This window comes from Panicum virgatum, chromosome 9N (genome assembly GCF_016808335.1).
Source record: "Panicum virgatum strain AP13 chromosome 9N, P.virgatum_v5, whole genome shotgun sequence".
NCBI lineage: Eukaryota > Viridiplantae > Streptophyta > Magnoliopsida > Poales > Poaceae > Panicum > Panicum virgatum.
In genome coordinates this window covers 8,331,129-8,350,688 of record NC_053153.1, presented here as the reverse complement: position 1 = coordinate 8,350,688, position 19,560 = coordinate 8,331,129, and the positions used below count along the sequence as shown (strand labels likewise).

At 51.5% G+C, this 19,560-nt stretch overlaps 3 protein-coding genes across 12 annotated transcripts; all 3 read left to right on the top strand.

Annotated features, from left to right (window-relative positions):
• Window positions 1-7,758: 7,758 nt before the first annotated feature.
• On the top strand, window positions 7,759-13,614 carry LOC120690150 (pentatricopeptide repeat-containing protein At3g04750, mitochondrial-like). Of its 9 annotated transcripts, none has more exons than XM_039972682.1 (7): window positions 7,760-9,789; window positions 10,037-10,116; window positions 10,542-10,670; window positions 11,283-12,300; window positions 12,433-12,519; window positions 12,638-12,811; window positions 13,210-13,614. In XM_039972682.1, exon 1 carries the CDS (start codon window positions 7,957-7,959, stop codon window positions 9,766-9,768), a length of 1,812 nt encoding a protein of 603 aa, XP_039828616.1. In that variant the 5' UTR covers window positions 7,760-7,956; the 3' UTR covers window positions 9,769-9,789; window positions 10,037-10,116; window positions 10,542-10,670; window positions 11,283-12,300; window positions 12,433-12,519; window positions 12,638-12,811; window positions 13,210-13,614. The 9 variants fall into 9 exon arrangements, with proteins under 9 accessions (XP_039828608.1, XP_039828612.1, XP_039828616.1 ...); XM_039972683.1 differs by having other exon boundaries at window positions 12,429-12,519; XM_039972680.1 differs by having other exon boundaries at window positions 12,433-12,811; window positions 13,210-13,612.
• Window positions 13,527-15,440, top strand: LOC120690151 (probable histone H2A variant 3). 2 transcript variants are annotated; one of them, XM_039972684.1, is made up of 3 exons: window positions 13,527-13,677; window positions 13,807-13,951; window positions 14,903-15,440. In XM_039972684.1, exons 2-3 carry the CDS (start codon window positions 13,835-13,837, stop codon window positions 15,197-15,199), a joined length of 414 nt encoding a protein of 137 aa, XP_039828618.1. In that variant the 5' UTR covers window positions 13,527-13,677; window positions 13,807-13,834; the 3' UTR covers window positions 15,200-15,440. The 2 variants fall into 2 exon arrangements, with proteins under 2 accessions (XP_039828618.1, XP_039828619.1); XM_039972685.1 differs by having other exon boundaries at window positions 13,546-13,677; window positions 13,815-13,951.
• Window positions 15,441-17,014: 1,574 nt separating this feature from the next.
• LOC120690148 (probable histone H2A variant 3) lies at window positions 17,015-18,812 on the top strand. The gene is made up of 3 exons (XM_039972673.1): window positions 17,015-17,164; window positions 17,324-17,468; window positions 18,273-18,812. Exons 2-3 carry the CDS (start codon window positions 17,352-17,354, stop codon window positions 18,567-18,569), a joined length of 414 nt encoding a protein of 137 aa, XP_039828607.1. The 5' UTR covers window positions 17,015-17,164; window positions 17,324-17,351; the 3' UTR covers window positions 18,570-18,812.
• Window positions 18,813-19,560: the final 748 nt, after the last annotated feature.

Here is a 19,560-nt window from a genome sequence, read left to right as displayed (position 1 = left end):
CAAATTATAGATTAATTACCATCATTAGATTCGTCTCGAAAAATTACACTCATCCGTGAAAAGGTTTCGCAAATAAACTTCGTTTATTACTCCATACATGCATTCGACTTTTTGTGAAAAAAATTTCGTGCTCTCAACCAAACACTGGTTTGGTTACTCAAAGAGGCAAGCAAGCAGCAGCGCTTCGTCAGGAAATTGCTGGCTGGATTTCAGCCTTTCAGATATAGCAAAACATTCAAATTTCTTGGACAGCTCTGAACGCAGGTCTTGCCCCCCAAAAAAAGAACATTTTGTTAGCCATCCTAAAAAAGATCACCCCCTGTACCCTGTTCCAGACGGCGATGGACATGGCCAGGTGCTCACAAAAAGAAAAATTAAAATGGCAACGTAAGGTTAAACCAAGTGCATACTCCATACAGGAGCAGCAGGCCAGCGACATCGATCGATCGCAAAATTCACGAGGAGTCCTGGCCGAAATGGTGGTGCCCTCCAGGAAAAGTCTCGACACCGGCTAGCATAATAATAGCGGCCATGACCACACACACATACACAGTGAGTAAAGCGGCCGAAGAAAACGCCGGCCGGCGAGTATATTATTGGCGGCGATCGCCCGGCCGGGCGGGCATCGGCGCGTACGAGAACGCCCGGCCGGTGCGCTCGGGTGCGGGTGCGGGTGGTGGGGTGCAGAGAGAGAGCGGGGGGAGCGCCTAGCCGGCATGTGGGTGGGTGTAGTGGGTGTCGCCGGCGCGTTGAAACCCAGGGCCATGTGCCCCGGGCCGCTGCGCCCCACCGCCCCGGAACCCTCCGCAGCTTCCGTGCCCGCCCTCCGTGCGCGTGCCGGCCCGATCGATCGATCCATGCCCTGCGCTCGCTGTGCGAGTCCGCGGCGCGCAGGCCTAGAGCCTAGCGCTAGCTAGCTAGCTGCATGCTTGTGTATCGTAGTACGCTTTAAACAGATCCCGATGCGCGTAGTTTTCTTCTTCTTTTTTTTTCTCCACCCCTGTCTTCGGGGGATCTTGTGTCATCATGCCATCACCTCGATCATCATTGACTGAGTCGTTTTAGTAATCGGTTATAGTACTTTTTAACCGTTCGAGCTGTTACTTTTGGTCGCGAGCATCGCTTGATTGAGTTGCATGATGACCTGATCGGCTGAGGAGGTACGAGTGCAACATAGCAACAGAAAAGCAACGAACCAGCAGTGGGACTGGTACCACTGCGTACAGCAACAAGCCAACAAGCAGAGTACTTGCAGGGACCGACCACGCAAGCGAAGCGTCTGTTGTTCAGGACGAGGGACGGCCGGCCGGCCGGGCCGGCGATCGATCAGTTTGGGTGCACGGCCCTACTAGAACCCAGAGGACGCGCGCACAACTCCTAGCTAGTAGCCAACTCTCAATCATGGGCATGATGCATGATTGGCACCATCATCTTCCTCTTCCTCTTCATTGCAAGGCGCAACCGCGTGGTTGGGATTAGAGGCACACGCAAATACCCCCACTAATCTACTTGCATGCATGGCCCTCGAGCGAGCCCTAATAGCTAGCTAGCCCTAGACAAGTGGACAATGCTCGCATCTACCTAAGTGCATGGCCTAGAAATACGCTCCACACGCCTCCGTCCATCGCATGTGCCCGCGCGATTCCTGCCCTACCTTAGCCACCACACCCGTACACACCGATAGATGATGGATCACAGGGTCAGCACGATCCAAGAAAATGCCATGGGAAGCCTGCACGGCGGCCGGCAGGCCAAGCCAGCAAGCTTCTCGTACCGGCGCAGCAGCACGCCAGCTCGGCATGCTGCAGCTCATTCTTTCACTCTCCTTTTGGCACGGCAGGCGCGCACAGGGAAACGCGCGCGCCGTTTCAGATTGGGAAAAAAAAACGGCGTGGTTTTACACCACGACGGGTGACCCGGGCAACTGGGCAAGCTGCTGCAGGGTGTCCTGTCCGCGCCGCGCGCCGCGCGCCGCGGCGCAGGGGGCGTCAGGGGGGCACGCCCCGGTGTCGCGGGCGGGCAGGAGGTGGAGGGAACCCATGCGCGGCAGGCGACGGGCCCGGCGGTACCGCCCTGTTGGATTTCTTCTTCCGCGAAGGAATGTGGATCGTACCCGTGCGAGTACGACTCCAGCCTAGTGGAGGGTCGAGGAGTAGTTTTTCTTTCTGATTCTGTCTACCTCTCATTCTCTCTTGGTTGACTTGAAGCTCCTCCAGTGTAGGAAAAAAAACTTGTACGGTGGCGGCAGTACTGTTCGTTTTGTGACTGGCGTGGAGAGATCAACGGAATACAGGCATCCGCGCGCCAACAGTTCGCTGTCGCCGGGTTCAGAGGACACTGAGCTTAAAAGAAAAACCCAATCGATACATACCGTACCGTTGACATTCCAAACAGACGGACTTTCGACACGAGCAAGATCGAAGGGCTCGATTATCTTAAGCGTATTCCGATCGTGGTGTACTAACTGATGGGCGGTTTTGAACCTCATGTGCCTGAATTTTCGGTACTCTTCAGTCCAAACACGGCCCCAAACCGATTGGAATTCATTCGGAACCCCCACTAGATCTAACGACACGACTCACGAGCTATGAAAGCCGAGGAAAAGGATGCAAGAGAGAAGCATGGCCGACCTGCCGTGCCCTGCCTGTCTGCCTGCCAATAGCGCAAGCCCAGAGCACGCGGCCGCACTCGCGCCGTCGCGCGCACCTCGCCAAGCAACTGCGACTCCACATCGCTCGCGCCAGCGGCGACCCCGCGAGCGCGCGTGGCATCCCGAGAGACCGGCGCGTACGGCACACCACCGATCGGCATGGCGCGCGCGCGTTGGTGCGCCAGCGCCGCCGTTGCGACGAGAGATCTCCTGTCACCGTCGACGCCCACTCGCTGCCGGCTCGGCCGCTTTCGGCCATCATTGCGCCGCGCCATAGGCAAGCGCCACTTCGGTGACGATCCGGCTACAGTGAGTGATCCCGGATCCTATACAAAAGCAGAATCCAATCAAATGGCCAGCTTTTGGAGGAAAAACCTGGCCGGGGAGTAGAATGGTGTGCGCTTTGCGGTTTGGAAGAGACAAGTAATCATATTATGCTTAGAGGCGATGCCCCGTGTCGAGGTTTGTTTATGGTGCAAAGCAAAGACCGAGGTCGATCAAATCATAGGTGATGGTTTTTCTCATGGTGAATGTTCATCTGTATTTGTATTCAACTTCCCCACTCACTGTACAGGCGCCGCTGTTCTCCTGAATTGTGCCTCGTAGTTTTTAGAGCACCATCATGCTCCTAAGTTAAAATCTTTGACGCGCGTGGTGGTTGAGGATCAAAGGACACGTAATAACCCATCTATATGTCATTTCATTTTGTCTAGACTGGTATTAATGCCCAAGTTATATGAAATGAACATGGCATCATTTATGCCATTTCGAAGTGATTTTGGTGATCGAATGACAACACAACACTTGGACTAATATGATTATTAAGATGACCATTCTCAGGCTTTTAGGTTCAAGTGATGATAAAGAGAAAGAGAAGATAGTCGTAGCAAGGCCCGAAGGGCCACCCCTACGGGGGTTCCGCTACCCGGTATTTTGGTGCAGAAGGGAATCGAAGCCGAGTCAGCTTATAGGCACCGGATGAACCGATGGTTCAAAAAAAAGGGCATCGGTGCATTGGGCGTACTATGTTCCAGAGACGATGCAAGTCGCGCTAGAGCCAAGTCTTCAGCACCGATTGAACCAGTGAAGCATCGGTGCATACCATCGGTGCAATGACGTCAGCAGAAGAGGAGGATGCTGTGAGTGACCGGTTTAACCGACGGGAAAGCATCGGTTCAACCGGTGGTCACTGTGTCAGCTGTCAGGAGTTCAACGGCTACTTCGGGTATTAGAGTGATCGGATGAACCGACGCTACCCCTGCCAGAGGCATCGGTTCATCCGGTGATACGCAGATTTTCTACTAACCGTTGGAGCAACGGCTACAAGACTTGGTGGCCTATATATACGCCTCACCCCGGCCATTTGAAGCTTGCTGGAGTCCAAGGAAGTCACATACACACCCAAGAACCACTCCAAGCCATCCAAGAGCTTAGTGTTCATATCCTTAGCCCTTAGCACACTTTGAGAGTGTTGTGTAAAGGATTAGCTCTTAGTGAGTGAGATTGTAAGGCTTCAAAGCCTTTGTGCTGTGGTTCATTAGCGAACCAAAACAAGAGCTTGGTGCGCCGGCACCTTGGAGCGTGAAGCTCGCCGGCAACGTCATCGACCCTTCGACTTGGTGTGGAGCGGCGACGACACTTTGTGCGGGGGACGTGGAGACCCCCATCCTTTGTGGAGAAGCTCCTTAGTGGAACTTGGGGCCAAGGTGACCGTGATTGTGTTCATGGAAGAGACTTGGTGGCTGAGTAGCAATATTCTTAGTGAGTGCTACAACAACGTGGATGTAGGTGTGCCTTTGTGGCTAACCGAACCACGGGATAAACACCCGCGTCAAGAGTTTGCTATCTCCTATCCCGCTCTTTAAGCTTCCGCATTTCTTACTAGCATTTTGTGTGCCTTTACTTTCATAGAATAGTTTCTTGATAGGAAAGGCTATAGGTTGCTAAACTCTTTTGGGATAGGGGTTTCACACTAGAACAACCTAGTTGCACATCTAGAAAGCATGTTTTAGTTTAAGTTTTGTGCAAACTAGTTGGAGCCATATGTCTAAGTTTTATTAGTGCCTAATTCACCCCCTCCCCCTCTTAGGCTAGAGCACCCGATCACTTTCATTATATATGCACATTTAATCGGTGTAGCGTTTGTCAACAAAGAAATTTGACGGGAATTTTTGTAAAGAATGAAAAACAGGAAATAAAGAGAAGGAAGATAGCAGACAATATGATGGAAGATTTTCAAGCCATATTGGTACTCCATGTCCACACGAGAGGGAAGGTGTTTACCTTGAATTTCGGTATCAACCGAAGATAAAAGGCATGATTTACATACACAGTAAATAAACAAAATGCCACCCAAAGAAGAAACGAACAAGCACAAACAAATTGATCCTCAGCATATTTTCTTTTAAAAAAAAACTGAATGAACTTGCAAAAGCTCCACTAGTCCACTCCCGTCATACACTTAGCAACCACTAGGTGCAAATCAAGTAAGATCCGGGGCCCTGTGCAGCTTCTGTATGCGCTTGCCTGCCACTCCACGGCCCTGAATGGCTCTGAATCCAACCAGGCTCGGCGAGAACCACACATGGCATGGCCAGGGACTGAACCTGCAGAGGGGGACCGCGCGCCGGCGATGGCGACCGGCGGCGACTCGGGAGCCCGGACCACAGTACGTGCGGGTGCACCTTTCCCAACCAGCACGGGCACATGAACAACCCCTCGGAGCGCAGCGCGACCCTACCGTGCGCCCCGCCCGCCCGCTCTCCCATCCTGGCAGCACCGAGCGAGCGTGCAAGGCAACGCAGCGCAAGCGCCAGCGGGCCGCGTCGCGACGCGACGCGACGCGCGCGCCACCACGCTCCGGACGCGCGGGGCCCGTCCGGAGCGCTTCCACGCCGCGCGTGCATGCGCCGACGAAACGAGCGGATCGAACTTGGATTCGGCCCCGCCGCGCCTAGCTCGATCGGTGGTGGTTCGGAAGGAAGCGTCGCGGCCGACGGCGGCGACGACGGCGTACGGCGCGGCCGACCGCCGACGCGCGAGGGCACGTGAAGAGGCGCCCACGCGGGCCGGCCGGCCGGCCGGCGGGCGCGAGAGGGGACACGCCCACGTGCGCCCATCAACGGACCATGACTACTCCCCCGGCATGGGCTACTGCCACTTCCCCGGACGGCCATCTCCCGTCGTGGACCACGTACATGGCAGTTAGCCGGGGTGGCGAAGAGCCAGTGCGGCCGGGGCCCAGCGGCGTCGAAGCTGCCCTCGCCGCCGGCCCAACCTGCCTGGCGATTCGTCCCGTGGCGGCGCGGCGGCGCCTGACCTGACCCGGGACCTGGCGTCATGGATCGCTAGCTGCCTGCCACAGCTCACATGGTGCGGCGGCAACGGTAACCGAACACTGGCGTCCGCAGTGATCTACCTAGTCGGCAGGCCTTGCCGGCTGCGGCTCGCCCTCGATCCGACAGTTTGCGGGGCGGCGCTGACGTGTGATGCCGTCAGGCGCCCGCGCGCGCGCGACCGGGTGGCGAGTCTGGTGACTGGTCCGAGCCCGGGCACGGGGCAGTTCCTGCATGCATTCCGTTGGGGTTCCTGAGTTCCTGACTGCTGAGATCAGACCAGGAGCAGTTGAACTGTTGAAGCTGTTCCCTCACCCCAGAGTCCTGAGTTCAGACTTCAGAGCACTGCTCTCTCGATCCGATAGGATCCACGACCACTACTTGACTTCGCATTTCGAACTGGACCACACGGGTCACGCCGTAGCTTAAGCTAAAAGCCACGGTGCGGTGGTTCGCCGGATTTGCTCTGGTACTTCAGAATGAGAATCTGCACGAGGGGGGAAAAACAGTGTGGTGCCAAGGCATGCGCGTCGTACCGGTGTACCGAACTGATACGCCTGCCGCGGCGCCGTATCACCGAAAGTCACTGGAATCCCGTGTCCGACGATACGGTTCCGATCCTCGAGCGTTATGTGTCGCCCACTTGCACACGTAGACATGCGTCCTTGGAAGAAAACATTGTGGATACTCCCTACCTCCCTCTGGATCTTGACAAACACTGGCATCCCGACCACGCTGTATGTGGTCATACGTAATCCTCTATGTCCTGCACCATCGATCTTTGAAGAATATACTAACGGCCCAATGCATTTGCCCCCATTCTCTTCTTTCGTTTTTGGATTCGCATCAACGTGACGCATCGAGGGCCAGGATCGCCAGATCAGTGGCTCCACAGAGCTGGGCGCACTATCGTTTGGCACAGTCACACTCACAGAGTGCGCGATAGATCGAGCGATCGGTGAACAGCGCCCGGACGGTGCTGCCCTGCCGCCGAGACCATGAAAGCCCTGCACGCCTGCAGGACAGGGACAGCAGGCGCAGCTTCTGGAACGAGCTGGCTGGCTCGAATTGAACTGACCTGACCCACGGTTGTCGATCCGATCTCCGCACGTATCAGGTATCATCACGGCGATCGGTTGATTGGTCGGCCACGGCCAGGACTCTTGGGAGAGACGGGAACAGAGAGCGACCGGTGCGGAGCACGCGCGCCACTCCCACTCCCCTCCCTGTCGCCCAACCAACGCGCGGGGGGGGGGGGGGGGGGGGGGGGGATGCGGATCTGTCTACGCGGGGTGCTCACCGTTGCCGATCTGCCACGCAACGGCCGCCGGTCCTGTCCCGATCACGAGCCGGAGATCCGTGTGCCCCTTTGTCCCGGCGCGGGTTCGGCGTGCGTGACCTTTCCCCCTCCCGGGCACATGCCGGCGCGATCGCGTGTGGGCGGCCGGCGGCAGATACGAGCGTGGAGCCGTGGAGGAGGGGTGGCGGTTGGCTCGGCACCGGACGATCGCGGTTCGACGGGAAAGGAGCCGGGGTCGATTCGCAGCTTGCGCGCTGCCGCCTTTTGTGAAGTGGAGAGTAGCCAGAGCTTGCTTTACTGCTTTAGCGATTCGGGACCAAGTGAATTTCTTAGAGGAGGCCCAGAATTTACTTGATCTGGCCTGGATGCACTTGGGCCTCCACTGGATCAACGAAAATGTATCTGGGCCCACAAACTCAGGCCCTTCCATGAGTTGGTTGGGCCCATGTCAAGTTGGGCGGCCTGCCCACCACACTCGACTTCGCCGCCTCCTCGTCGTCAAAGCCGTCCCTCGCCGGCTCCGCCGCCAAGCCACTAGGCCGGCCGCGGCGGCGCCGGCGGGCAGACAGCGGTTCGTCCACAACTAGCGAACTCTCCCGGTAGCCTGATACCGCTCGGAGATTTGAACCCCCCTGACGCCCCCGTCCCGAGGGGCGAGTGCCCGTCTCGCTATGGCCGCCGCGGGGCGCGCGTGGGACCCGACCGTCTCGCTGCGGCTGGGCCACCCTGCGCTGGTCCTCCTCGAGCGCTGCCGCGGGGCGGCGCCGTTCCGGGCCATCCTCGCCCACCTGCTCCGCCTCGGCCTCGCCTTCGAGACGTTCCCCATGAGCCGGCTGCTCCACTTCGCCACCGCCGTCTCCTCCCCGCGCCTCGCGCGCGAGGCCGAGCTCCTCTTCCGCCACTTCACGCCCCGCCCCAACCTCTACATCTACAACCTCATGCTCTCCGCGGCGGCGGAGGCGCGCGGCTCCTCCTCCTCCCCCTCCTCGCCGCGCCGGGCGGCGGCTTTCTACAGGTCCATGCTCGTGTCGGCTGTCCACCCCGACGAGCGGACCTTCCTCGCGCTGCTGAGGTCGGTGGAGCGCCTGCCAGCGGTGAGGCAGGTGCACGCCCATGTCGTTACGAGTGGCTTGCACTCGCGCGTGTACCTGCAGAACTCGCTGATCAAGATGTACCTCGACGCCGGCGATGTGGAGACGGCCGAGCTGATGTTCTGTTCAACACCAGTGCCGGACTCGGCGTCCTGCAACATCATGCTGTCTGGGTATGTGAATCAAGGGTGCACCGAGAAGGCTCTGCGTTTTTTCCGTGACACGGCGTCGAGGACCATGGATGTGGATCAGTATACAGCTGTTGCTCTGCTCACTTGCTGCGGGCGCCCGAAGAATGCACTTCTCGGGAGGTCTGTTCATGGCGTTGTCATGCGGAGGATGGATCCAGGAGATTGGCGATTGATTCTGATGAATGCTCTTTTGGATATGTATGCAAAATGTGGGGAAATGGATGCAGCTATGAGAGTCTTTGGTGAAGCTGACGAGAAGGATGTCATTTCGTGGAATACAATGGTTGCAGGGTTTGTGAATGCTGGCAAGTTGGACCTTGCCAGCAAATATTTCTTTGAGGCGCCTTCTAGAGATCTAATATCTTGGAACGCGCTTCTGGCTGGATTCATGAGACACAAAGATTTCAGTGCAATGATAGAACTATTTAGTGATATGCTTGCCAGTCGAGTAATTCCTGATAAAGTGACTGCTGTTACCTTGATCTCTGCATCCACAAGTAATGGATCGTCGAATTATGGAAGGAGCATCCACGGTTGGGTGGTGAAAGGATTTGGGCTCCAGGATGCATTCTTGGCATCTGCTCTTGTAGACATGTATTGCAAATGTGGAAATGTGAGGGGAGCTTATTCTGTGTTTGAGAAGGCTTTGGACAAAGATGTTACCTTGTGGACAGCTATGATCTCTGGCCTTGCATTCAACGGCCATGGAACTGAAGCATTGGATCTATTTTGGAAGATGCAAGCTGAGGTTGTAGTGCCTAATGGTGTCACGTTGCTTGCTGTTCTCAGTGCATGTAGTCATGCTGGCTTGCTGGATGAAGGATGCATGATTTTTAATGCTATGAAGCAAAGATACAATATTGAACCAGGAATAGAACATTTTGGGTGTATGGTTGATCTCCTTGCACGATCAGGTAGGCTGACTGATGCTTTAGCTTTGGCTAGGAGGATGCCAATGAGGCCAAGTCGGTCAATATGGGGCTCCATTTTAAATGCGAGTTTAGCTTGTCAAAATGCTGAAGTTGCAGAGATTGCTTCAAAAGAACTTCTTCATCTTGACCCGGCAGAACAAGGTGGATATGTCTTGCTTTCGAACTTATATGCGGCTGGAGGTCATTGGGACCACAGTGACAAAGTGAGGCAGAACATGGAAAGAAAAGGAGTGAGAAAATCAGCAGGTGCTAGTAATTTTGGATGTTGATGCTGTTGCTTCAGATGTTAGGTAAGAGTACCACTTATAATACATGGTTCAAAAATGCAAGCAGCTTCTTTCTTCTAAGGAATGAATAACACATTGTACATTTCATGAAAAATTATTACTTCTATTTCCACTTGGGCATGAGTGTCAGAGTTTTTTTAGTTTACTGAATAATGTTTTCTTTTTCCTATTGACGGGTAGAACTGGAAATATGCCTTACAGAAAGTTTATGTTGAACTGAACAGGGTTTATTACTTTTGCTTTTACCCAGGAGTTGATGTGGAAAACTTGGTGCAGTATGCTCTACTTTTATTGAGAAGAAATGAACTTCTGTTAGCTATACTATTTCATGTAAGTTTGAAGTCCACTTTGGTCATCTCTGCTTGTCTGAATGAAGTGTGGCAACATGTTCATTTCGTACTGGGATTCAAAGGTTTTATCATTCAACAGCTACATGGCAGTGAACATGTCCATAGTGTAATGCTAGCATTGTCGTTTAATAACTCTGCTTTCAACTTTCCTTCTTAAATTTTGGAAGAAATTTCTACAATGTTTACTGACACTACAGATCTCAAAGTTTGTTATCTGCATGTTGTCTTGTGAAATTTCTGGATCCTTAATGTTTTCAAGACTTCAAATCTTGGCTTCGCTGTACTTGGACCAGAAGAGAAACTCTCTAGGCTTGTACATCTAGATGAATTCATAGCCCTTCCACTTGTGGTAGCAAAATTTGCAACTAACGTGATGTGTACCTGTGGGTTTTTGGTCTGTTGCAGTTTCATGATGTGAACTTGAATTGATTGTTGACCTGATGTGATCATTATGACTGACCATAGAACCAAGCCATTCCGGCAATGCAATGATCTGGCAACTACGATCACATTTTATAATCTAACTTGTTGCAGGTAGTGATTCTTTGCCCTGTTGTTTTCTAGTGAAAAAACACTGGCATTATTTCTGTCCACACGATATACTGAATATTACACCAATGTTTCCTGCCATGTTATTTAGCTGAACTTAAGGATGATGGTAACCTGTCTTCCAGATTATAATTCAACTGCATTTCAGTGGCAATACTGTTCCTGGACTCCTATAGCAATCTGGAAATTAGGAATGAGAAACTATAATACCAAGGGAAGTTATGGGCTGTTGAATAGTGTCCTTAGCATGCAAGCACATAAAGAAGTGTTCATTGAAACTTATTCGGACATTGCATTGTCCTTAAAGTCAAAGTTCTTGTTTCCCGTTCACTTTCCACAAACTTTCATATATGACAAATGCTGCCACTGGCCATGGACATCTCTCTTCTCCACAATATGGCACAGATTAACTTAGCGGGTGCGCGGACGCACATTAGGATATCAACCTCATTAGCAGAGTAGCGTAGTAGCATTTTTGTGCACTCATGTGATTCCTCAATAAAAGCCTGCATGATAATTGCGTTTGAATGGCTTTAAGTTGAAGGATGTTGTTGCAGTGAATATCTGACGTACTGTAATCCTTCTCAATTATCGCAGGTGAATATGCTGTTGTCAGCATTGGCCGCTCATTCAGACATGGTGCCATTTGGACGTGCACACTGGATGATCAGTAAATTTTGGGAGATGACACAATTGAGTACAAATGCCCTTAACAATGCACCAGAGAAGGGCATGTCAAGTCTTATTTTTTTGGAGGTACATAAAACATGCTAGAGCCCGGATTGGAGAAGTGGTGAAATATGAAAGTGCTTTGCAGTTGTTATAGTGGCAGATTCAGGGAGATGGCCCTCTAGTGCTCTAGAAAGCTAGCAGTTAAAATTCCCTGCTCCCAATTTTATGAACAATAATACCTCATGCCACATGATGAAGGCAGGAGAGAAAGGAGTTTGCCAAGGCCTGATACAATTTGAGGATTTCGAGCTGCCATTATGTTGACATTGACCAATAAATCAGCCTCGTCAGATTGACGTGCCTGAGCTTGCCGCAGGACTGTCAATGGCACTGGTTGTAACTTACAAGCATATAAGTGGTCAGCTTGTCGATCCGATTCATAGCCAAGAAGGCAGGATATCAAACATACAAGCAGATAAGTTTTAGAGTCATAGGGTGGAAGACAACCCAGCCATACTTAGAAAGCAGGACCGTTTAAAGCAGTCACAGCACAAGGTTCTCAGATTTTAAGTTTCTCAAGTTCTGGCGCCCTCGCAGGGGTCACTCAGAAGCGGCATACAGAAAATGCCAGGGGCATTCCCCTTTTCAGCAGAAAACCGACCCAAAAGACGCCAGAACTGCAGCAGCTTCAACGAGTTTTCAGGCTTCCAACATCCTGTTGCTGATCTCCCCCCCAACAGGCTTGCAAGGTGAGTGGAGCCTGCGCACAGTTGCCGTTGTAGGTCATCAGGAAGGTCACCAGCTCTTTTTGCACATCGCCGGCTGTACTGCTAATCTTCCAAGTTGTTTTGCCAAGTGTTTCAACTTTTCTATCATTAGCTCGAGCTCTGGCAACTTCCCTTCCGGACAGAGGATTTTCCAGTTGTGCGCCAAGCTCGCTATGGTATGCAACACACTCTGAACATCTTTCCATCTGCCATTCTGAAAACAGAGGGAATTTCTTAGCTTCCAGAGCCCCCACAGGGCAGCAGAAGGAATAATGTTAATAGTAGCATTTCTTTTATTGCTAAGCCAGAATTGATCAATGGAAACAAAGTCAAAACCACAACTAGAGCCAACTACTTCAGAGATGTTGCACCAAATTTGAGAAGCTACCACACAGGTGAAAAAGAGATGTTGATGAGTTTCTTCCTCAGAGCAGAACAGACAACTTTTTCTTCTAAATGTTTTCTTTTACCTACATTATCTCTGGTCATAATTTTGTTTTGTGACACAAGCAGATAAGTGGTCAGCTAAGTTATCGACATCTTAATGAAACACGCGTCCAGGCGCGTTCTCTAAAAAAAAAGTTATCGACATCTTAGATGGTGGATACGATGTCTGGTTGATCCAACCTCTGGACTCTGGAGGAAGTTCATGAGCTCACTAAATTTCTGCATTCCTCTGGAGAAAAGGTAACAATGTGTGGATAGTCTAATCAATTTCTGACCATCAATTCTGTAGAAAACTGAAGCTAGTAGAAACTAGAAAGAATACGGAATGATAAAACAGAGTTGTTCCAAAACCTATTGTTCCAAACTGAAGCTAGTAGAAACTATTGTTGATATAGGGAATTGTTGATTTAGAGAGCACCCAGATTTTTTTTTGCACATCTGATGTTCAGAACGGTCTGGTTGAGAGTCGTGATAGGCATAGGGATGTATGAGCCACATAAAATTTCATTTATGATTTCACATTTGCTATGTTGCTGTACGTTGGATACGGAAGTAAAATGCCATTTCAAATTTCAAATTTCAATATTATTTGCATCAAACATGTGCCAATATTTTTTCCTTTTCGGTTAAACGTACAGGTCTTCCTCCAGTCCTTGTTCGCCACCCCTGAGGGGTAGTTTGGTAACTGCCCAAAACACCCAGGAAATCCCCGCCTACAGGCTACAGCTCCATCTTCCCGCGAGGTCCTCGCGAAATCCTCCTGGTTCCCGCCCTTCCAGGCCCGCGGGGCGCGGGCACTCGGGCGGCATTTCGAAATCTTCGTCGCTGTCGCAGGAGTAACCACGCGAGTCCTGCCCACGATCTGAGCTTTTCGATCTTTACAAATAACGCCTTGTTCTTTTCTCAAATCGCACACGTAGCTACGGTTCCGAATCGAACCGAACAAAATAAACCGTGCTGAAAATATCTGCGTATCTCGAGGGGCTAGTTACAATGTTTCTCTATAAGAACCCCCGACACCCAAGCGGCAGTGCCCCAGCGGAGCCGGGGGAAAAAAATCTCGCATTTCCTTCGCGTCGCGTGAGGTAGTCGGGTGGAAGCGAAAGGTAAGGGCTTCGGCGGCGCCCGAACCCTCCCCCTCGATTTCCCGAATCGCCAGCGAGATCCGCCCGATTCGCGCCCCGATCTGCGCTGATCGGCCCCTGCGCTGTTCGATTTGGTCCTGTTCGCTGCAGGGTCACAGTTTCCCTCGGAGCAGAGGAGATGGCCGGGAAGGGAGGCAAGGGGCTGCTCGCGGCGAAGACGACGGCGGCCAAGACGGCGGAGAAGGACAAGGGGAAGAAGGCCCCCGTCTCCCGCTCCTCCCGCGCCGGCCTGCAGGTGACTCGCGGCGTCCCCTCTTCCTTGCGTACTCTGCTTTTCGCTCGCTTGCTTCGTCGCGCCGCGGGTGATAGGGCGCGCCCAGATTTGAACTGCCGCGTTAGCGCGCGCGGCTGTAGGTCGCACGTTTATTCAACCTGCTGCTAGGGCGCGCGTGTGAATTTGTGTGTCTCGCCCGGGTCATGTGAGGTCTGAGGCTTCGTACGGTTAGCAGAGGTGCTGTCTTCCTTTTAGATTCGCGCGTGTGGGTTGGATGAGTTGTGGCTTTGCGAAGGTTGCGCGCGTGTAGTCTGGTCAAAGCCAGGTTTTAAAAATCATAGGGCTTCTGTTGTTCTGCCAAAGTTTTGATCTGGAATAGTGGTTGCTCTGCCTGCCTTTGTCATGTAGACCGGCGGGCACATGATTATGTTTGTTCAATTTGCGCATTAGCATGTTATAAGCAACTGTGAGTTCAGAAAGGTCTGCTGTATAGCTGTGACAAACATTTGTGATGATCGCAAAGTGTAAGAGGTTGACATGAATTTGGGTAGGCTAGAATTTGTGTTGATATGATTGATATTCCGGTTGTTTTTCTGTTGGGAAACTGCCATATCAAGCAGTCTTACCTTTTCTGTAGATAAATAGGGAATGGTTGTCAAAATGAAAAATGAAATCATGTTGCATGAACCGTCCCTTCACTTCTCCAAATTTCCATCTCTATGCTGCATGTCTGCATTGTTTTGGTGATTGACCCACCATGTGCATGTTTGTTCTGCTTGTTATTCACATGCTGCTACTGACCAACCATTTCTTTCCACTATGTAGCATTGGTGGTTAGGTGTACCTAATTGAGTTGTGATGGTTTGTGTTAGGCTTTGACATGGTTTGGTCAAGGGTTTGAACGTTTGATGCTGTTTGATTCATTTTCAGACTTTGCTTATTTTTACTATTTGATGCATGATGCATTTCCAGTTCCCTGTTGGTCGTATCCACCGCCAACTTAAGCAGAGGACTCAGGCAAATGGTCGTGTTGGTGCCACTGCAGCTGTCTACTCCGCTGCCATCCTGGAGTACTTGACCGCTGAGGTTCTGGAGCTGGCTGGGAATGCTAGCAAGGATCTGAAGGTTAAGCGTATCACCCCCCGCCACCTCCAGCTCGCCATCCGTGGAGATGAGGAGCTCGACACCCTCATCAAGGGCACCATTGCAGGTGGAGGCGTCATCCCGCACATCCACAAGTCCTTGATCAACAAGTCCTCCAAGGAGTGAGTGAGGTGCTAGAGATGATGTGCATCTTAGTTTAAACTGGACTTTTGTGTGCCCTTGTGTTGTAAGTCCTGGTTTGTCAAGTAGTTTTAGTGGAGCTGTCTGGTTGAAGTGATCCTTCTGTGTATTGCTCTCCTGGTGCTGCTTTTGTTATTTGAACATCGTGTCTGTGTTGAGTCGTTTACTTAAGTGGTGCGAACCTGGATGCTTATTTAGTTATTTGCGACTGGTTTGTTTCTTCTCATTCTATTTGTTACAGTTACATCTGAATGCGAACCTGGGGGGCTCAGATTTGGTGCTTGACTTTCCACCAGCTGGATGTGAGATCGCAGCTCCGTTTTGTTTGTCATTTTGCAAATACTGCTCTATGAATGCAACTTTGGGTGTGTTTAGTTCATTTTGGATTTTTGGAAGAGAATCTTTCAACATTTGAAGTATTAAATGTAGACTAATCACGAAACTAATTATAGATCTCGTTTGTAAACTACGAGACAAATCTAATGAGTTTAATTAATTTATCATTAACACATGTTTATTGTAGATTTATAGTAGCAATTTAGTGTCTAATCATGTTTTAATTAGATTTATTAGATTCGTTTTGCGATTTACAATCCATTTTTGAAATGCGATTTATTTTTCAACTATATTTAATATATTATGCAGATGATTTATAATAATTTTGTATTTTGGAATTTTGGATCTAAACACGGCCTTTACCAGTTATAAGAGCTGTTGGTTGTTCTGAATGGCATTTACGTTCGTTCTGCTAACTGCGGTTCAGTCATAAGCAGCTGCTGCAGCAGCATAAGCAGATGAAGAAACAGGGTTCCCATTTGTTCATCCTCGGAAACTTTACTCCTTGCGACCGTGCCTTCATCTCGGGACAACATCACAGTCACCATATCATAAAATTCCATTTATGATTTCGTACGAAGGATACGGAAGTAAATGCCAAACTTATTTCAAATCTGTCCTGTTTCAAAACTTATTTGCCACAAACAAGAAATGCCAATATTTTTCTTTTTCATTTATTCGTACAGGTCAGTTACTGCATCTGGTACAGGTCAACGACCCTGAGGGGCAGTTTCGTAAGGCTATCTCCAACCATTCCTCCATCCAACTCCCCCCAAACGTATTATTTACTATATTTTACTACCTTCCTCCAAAAAATTCCTCATCCTATAACTCATTCTCTCCAACCATTCCCCATATCTATTCCCCCTATATACTATCACTCATTAACTAACTATTTATTTATCGTTTTTGAATTTAAAAAAAAATCATACAGTATTTGTATTGTCATAATACACATTATCATAATATTACGGGACTCAAACGAGATTAATATCATAAAAAAATGATGTGATTAGAGTATAGGGGGAGATGTGATTTCCCTCCGTAGGAAGAGCTGTTGGAGCGCTCGCCCCCCCCCGGCACCCCTACGTAGGGTGGGGGCCGTTTTAGGGGGCTCCGTTGGAGCTCGCCTAACTATCCACCCCCCCACTCGAAAGTCGAAATGCCGGCATACAGAAACAGCTCCATCTTCCGGAGAGGCCCTTGCGAAATCCTCCGGGTTCCCGCCCTTCCGCAACTGGCCCGCGCGGGCAGCTACGGGCACACTACGGCAATCGGGCGGCATTTCGAAATTTTCGTCGCAGGAGTAACCGCCCGAGTCCCCAGCCGTCGCCAAGAAGCCACCCAACCCACGGACCCACCCACAACCTGAGCTTTCCCAAACAACACCCTGTTCTTTTCTAAAACCGCACACGTAGCTCCGGTTTCTAACCGAGCTGCACTAAACAAGCAGTGCTAACAATATCCACGGACCCCAAGGGGCTAGATACAAATGATTCATCCATAAGATCCCCCACACATGTGCAAGCCCCACGCGGAGCCAAAAAAATAAAAAAATCTCGCTTTCGGTTCGCGTGGAGTGAGGAGTCGGAGGGAAGCGAAAACTCGCGAAAGGTATGCTCGCCCCGCGCCCGACCCGCTCGTCTTATCCGAACCCTTCCCCCTCGATTTGCCGCTCGATTTCCCGAATCGGCGGCGAGATCCGCTCGATTCGGCCCTTGATCCGCGCTGATTCGGCCCCGGCGCCGTCGGATTTGGTTCTGTTCGCTGCAGGGCATCGGTTTCGCTCGGAGCGGAGGAGATGGCCGGGAAGGGAGGCAAGGGGCTGCTCGCGGCGAAGACGACGGCGGCCAAGACGGCGGAGAAGGACAAGGGGAAGAAGGCCCCCGTCTCCCGCTCCTCCCGCGCCGGCCTGCAGGTGACTCGCGGCTTCCTCTCTTCCTTGCGTGCTCTGCTTTCCGCTCGCTTGCTTCGGCGCGCCGTCCCGCGTGTGCTAGGGCACGTCGGATTTGAACTGCCGTGTTAGCGCGCGCGGCTGTAGTTCGCGCGTTTGGATTTGAACTGCTCCGAGGATGCGCGCGTTTAGAGTTGTGTGTTCTTGCCCTGGGTCGCGTTGGTTAGGTCTGAGATTTCGTACGGTGAGCAGAGTGCTGTCTTCCTTGTTAGATTCTTTGTTCGGGTCCGATGAGCTATGGGCTTCGTGGCGGTGAGCAGAGTAGCTTAAAATTTTAGGGATTCTGTTATTCGGCCAAATTTTAGATCTGGGGCAGAGGTTAGTCTGCCTGCCTGTGTTATGTAGGCTGGGGTCGCATGATTGTGTTCGTTCAATTTGGGCATTAGCACGTTAAGTTACTGTGGGTTCTAACAGGTTCTGCTGTAGGGATTTGTGATATACATTTGCGATGATGCAAAGGTGTGAGAGGTGGACATGAATTTGGATAGGCTAGAATTTTTGTTGATATGATGGATTTTTCTGATGGATACACTATATTTACTCTGCTTTGGTGATTGAACCACCATATGTACGTTTGCTATTCATGTTGACTATGTAACATTGGTGGTATGGTGTATCAATATGGGTTGTTTGATTCTTTGTGATCAGCTTTGGCATGGTTTATTTGGGGGTTGAATGATTGATGCTGTTTATCTTTACATGCAGAGTTTATTGTTTCTACAGTTGTGGTATGAGTTTGCTAATATTTAATGTTGATGGCATTTTCAGTTCCCTGTTGGCCGTATCCACCGCCAACTTAAGCAGAGGACTCAGGCAAATGGTCGTGTTGGTGCCACTGCAGCCGTCTACTCTGCTGCCATCCTGGAGTACTTGACCGCTGAGGTTCTGGAGTTGGCTGGGAATGCTAGCAAGGATCTGAAGGTTAAGCGTATCACCCCTCGCCACCTTCAGCTGGCCATCCGTGGAGATGAGGAGCTCGACACCCTCATCAAGGGCACCATCGCAGGTGGAGGTGTAATCCCGCACATCCATAAGTCCTTGATCAACAAGTCCTCCAAGGAGTGAATGAGGGGCTAGAGATGATGTGCATCTTAGTTTAAACTGGACTTTTGTGTGCCCCTGTGTTGTAAGTCCTGGTTGTTTAGTTTTTAGTGGAGCTGTCTGGTTGAAGGGATCCTTGTGTGTAACACTTTCCTGGTACTGCATCTGTTATTTGAACATCGTGTCTGTGTTGAGTTGTTAACTTCAGGGGTGCAAACCTGGATGCTTATTTAGTTATTTGGGACTGCCTGTTATTTCAGTTCTTCATGGCATGGTTCTTTTTTTTTCATTTTATTTTGTTACACTTAGGCTATTTGCAATGGTGTCTAAATATCACACCCTAAAAGAATATTCTATACTCCTCTAAAAGATTTTCTCCCCCTAAATTCACTCCTCCTGCAACAGTAACCCCAAAAGCATCCTCTACCCGCGTCCCCGTCCATCGCTCCTGCGCTCGTCCCCGCCCAGCGACGCCCCCGGGCCCCGGCTGCCCCTCCCGTCCGTCCGCCCCTGGCCGGCGGCCCCTCCCATCCGTCCGCCCCTGGCTGGTGTCGTCGTCCGGGACCACGCCGCCACCCAAGAACGTGCTGCCGTGGCGTCGCCGGCGCAGTCGCCCACCGCGCAGAAGCCTCCAGGTTCCCCGCCGCCGCTGCCGTAGAGCTGGCCGAGGGCACGAGGTGGAAGATGGCACGGCGGCGGGACCCGAGCTCTCTTGCTCACCATGGCTCCAGTGCGGCGGCGGCATCGTTGGCCGGCCATGCGAGCGGCAGTGGCGGCAGCGGCAGCTACGGCCAACCCTGCGGGCGCGGGCCAGGGGTGCGAGGCTCGGCTGCGGACTGCGGTCTGCGGACGTCGGGCGCGGACCTCCCACGCGAGGCGAGGTTTGGAGGAGCGCCGCGATCCCCGAAATTTGGAGGACGGTGACGGGCCACTGCATTTTACGGGAGTTTTTGAAGGACGCCGCTGCAGCACGAAATCTGCCCGGAATCCGCTATTCTACGGGGCCAGGACGCTT

What these genes read in the sequence shown, in the direction of transcription:
- LOC120690151 (XM_039972684.1), top strand. Translation starts at nt 13,835, where the DNA reads ATGGCCGGGAAGGGAGGCAAGGGGCTGCTCGCGGCGAAGACGACGGCG. An exon ending in CCTCCCGCGCCGGCCTGCAG is followed by an intron (nt 13,952 to 14,902) that starts GTGACTCGCGGC and finishes ATGCATTTCCAG; the next exon opens with TTCCCTGTTGGTCGTATCCA.
- LOC120690150 (XM_039972682.1), top strand. Translation starts at nt 7,957, where the DNA reads ATGGCCGCCGCGGGGCGCGCGTGGGACCCGACCGTCTCGCTGCGGCTG.
- LOC120690148 (XM_039972673.1), top strand. Translation starts at nt 17,352, where the DNA reads ATGGCCGGGAAGGGAGGCAAGGGGCTGCTCGCGGCGAAGACGACGGCG. An exon ending in CCTCCCGCGCCGGCCTGCAG is followed by an intron (nt 17,469 to 18,272) that starts GTGACTCGCGGC and finishes TGGCATTTTCAG; the next exon opens with TTCCCTGTTGGCCGTATCCA.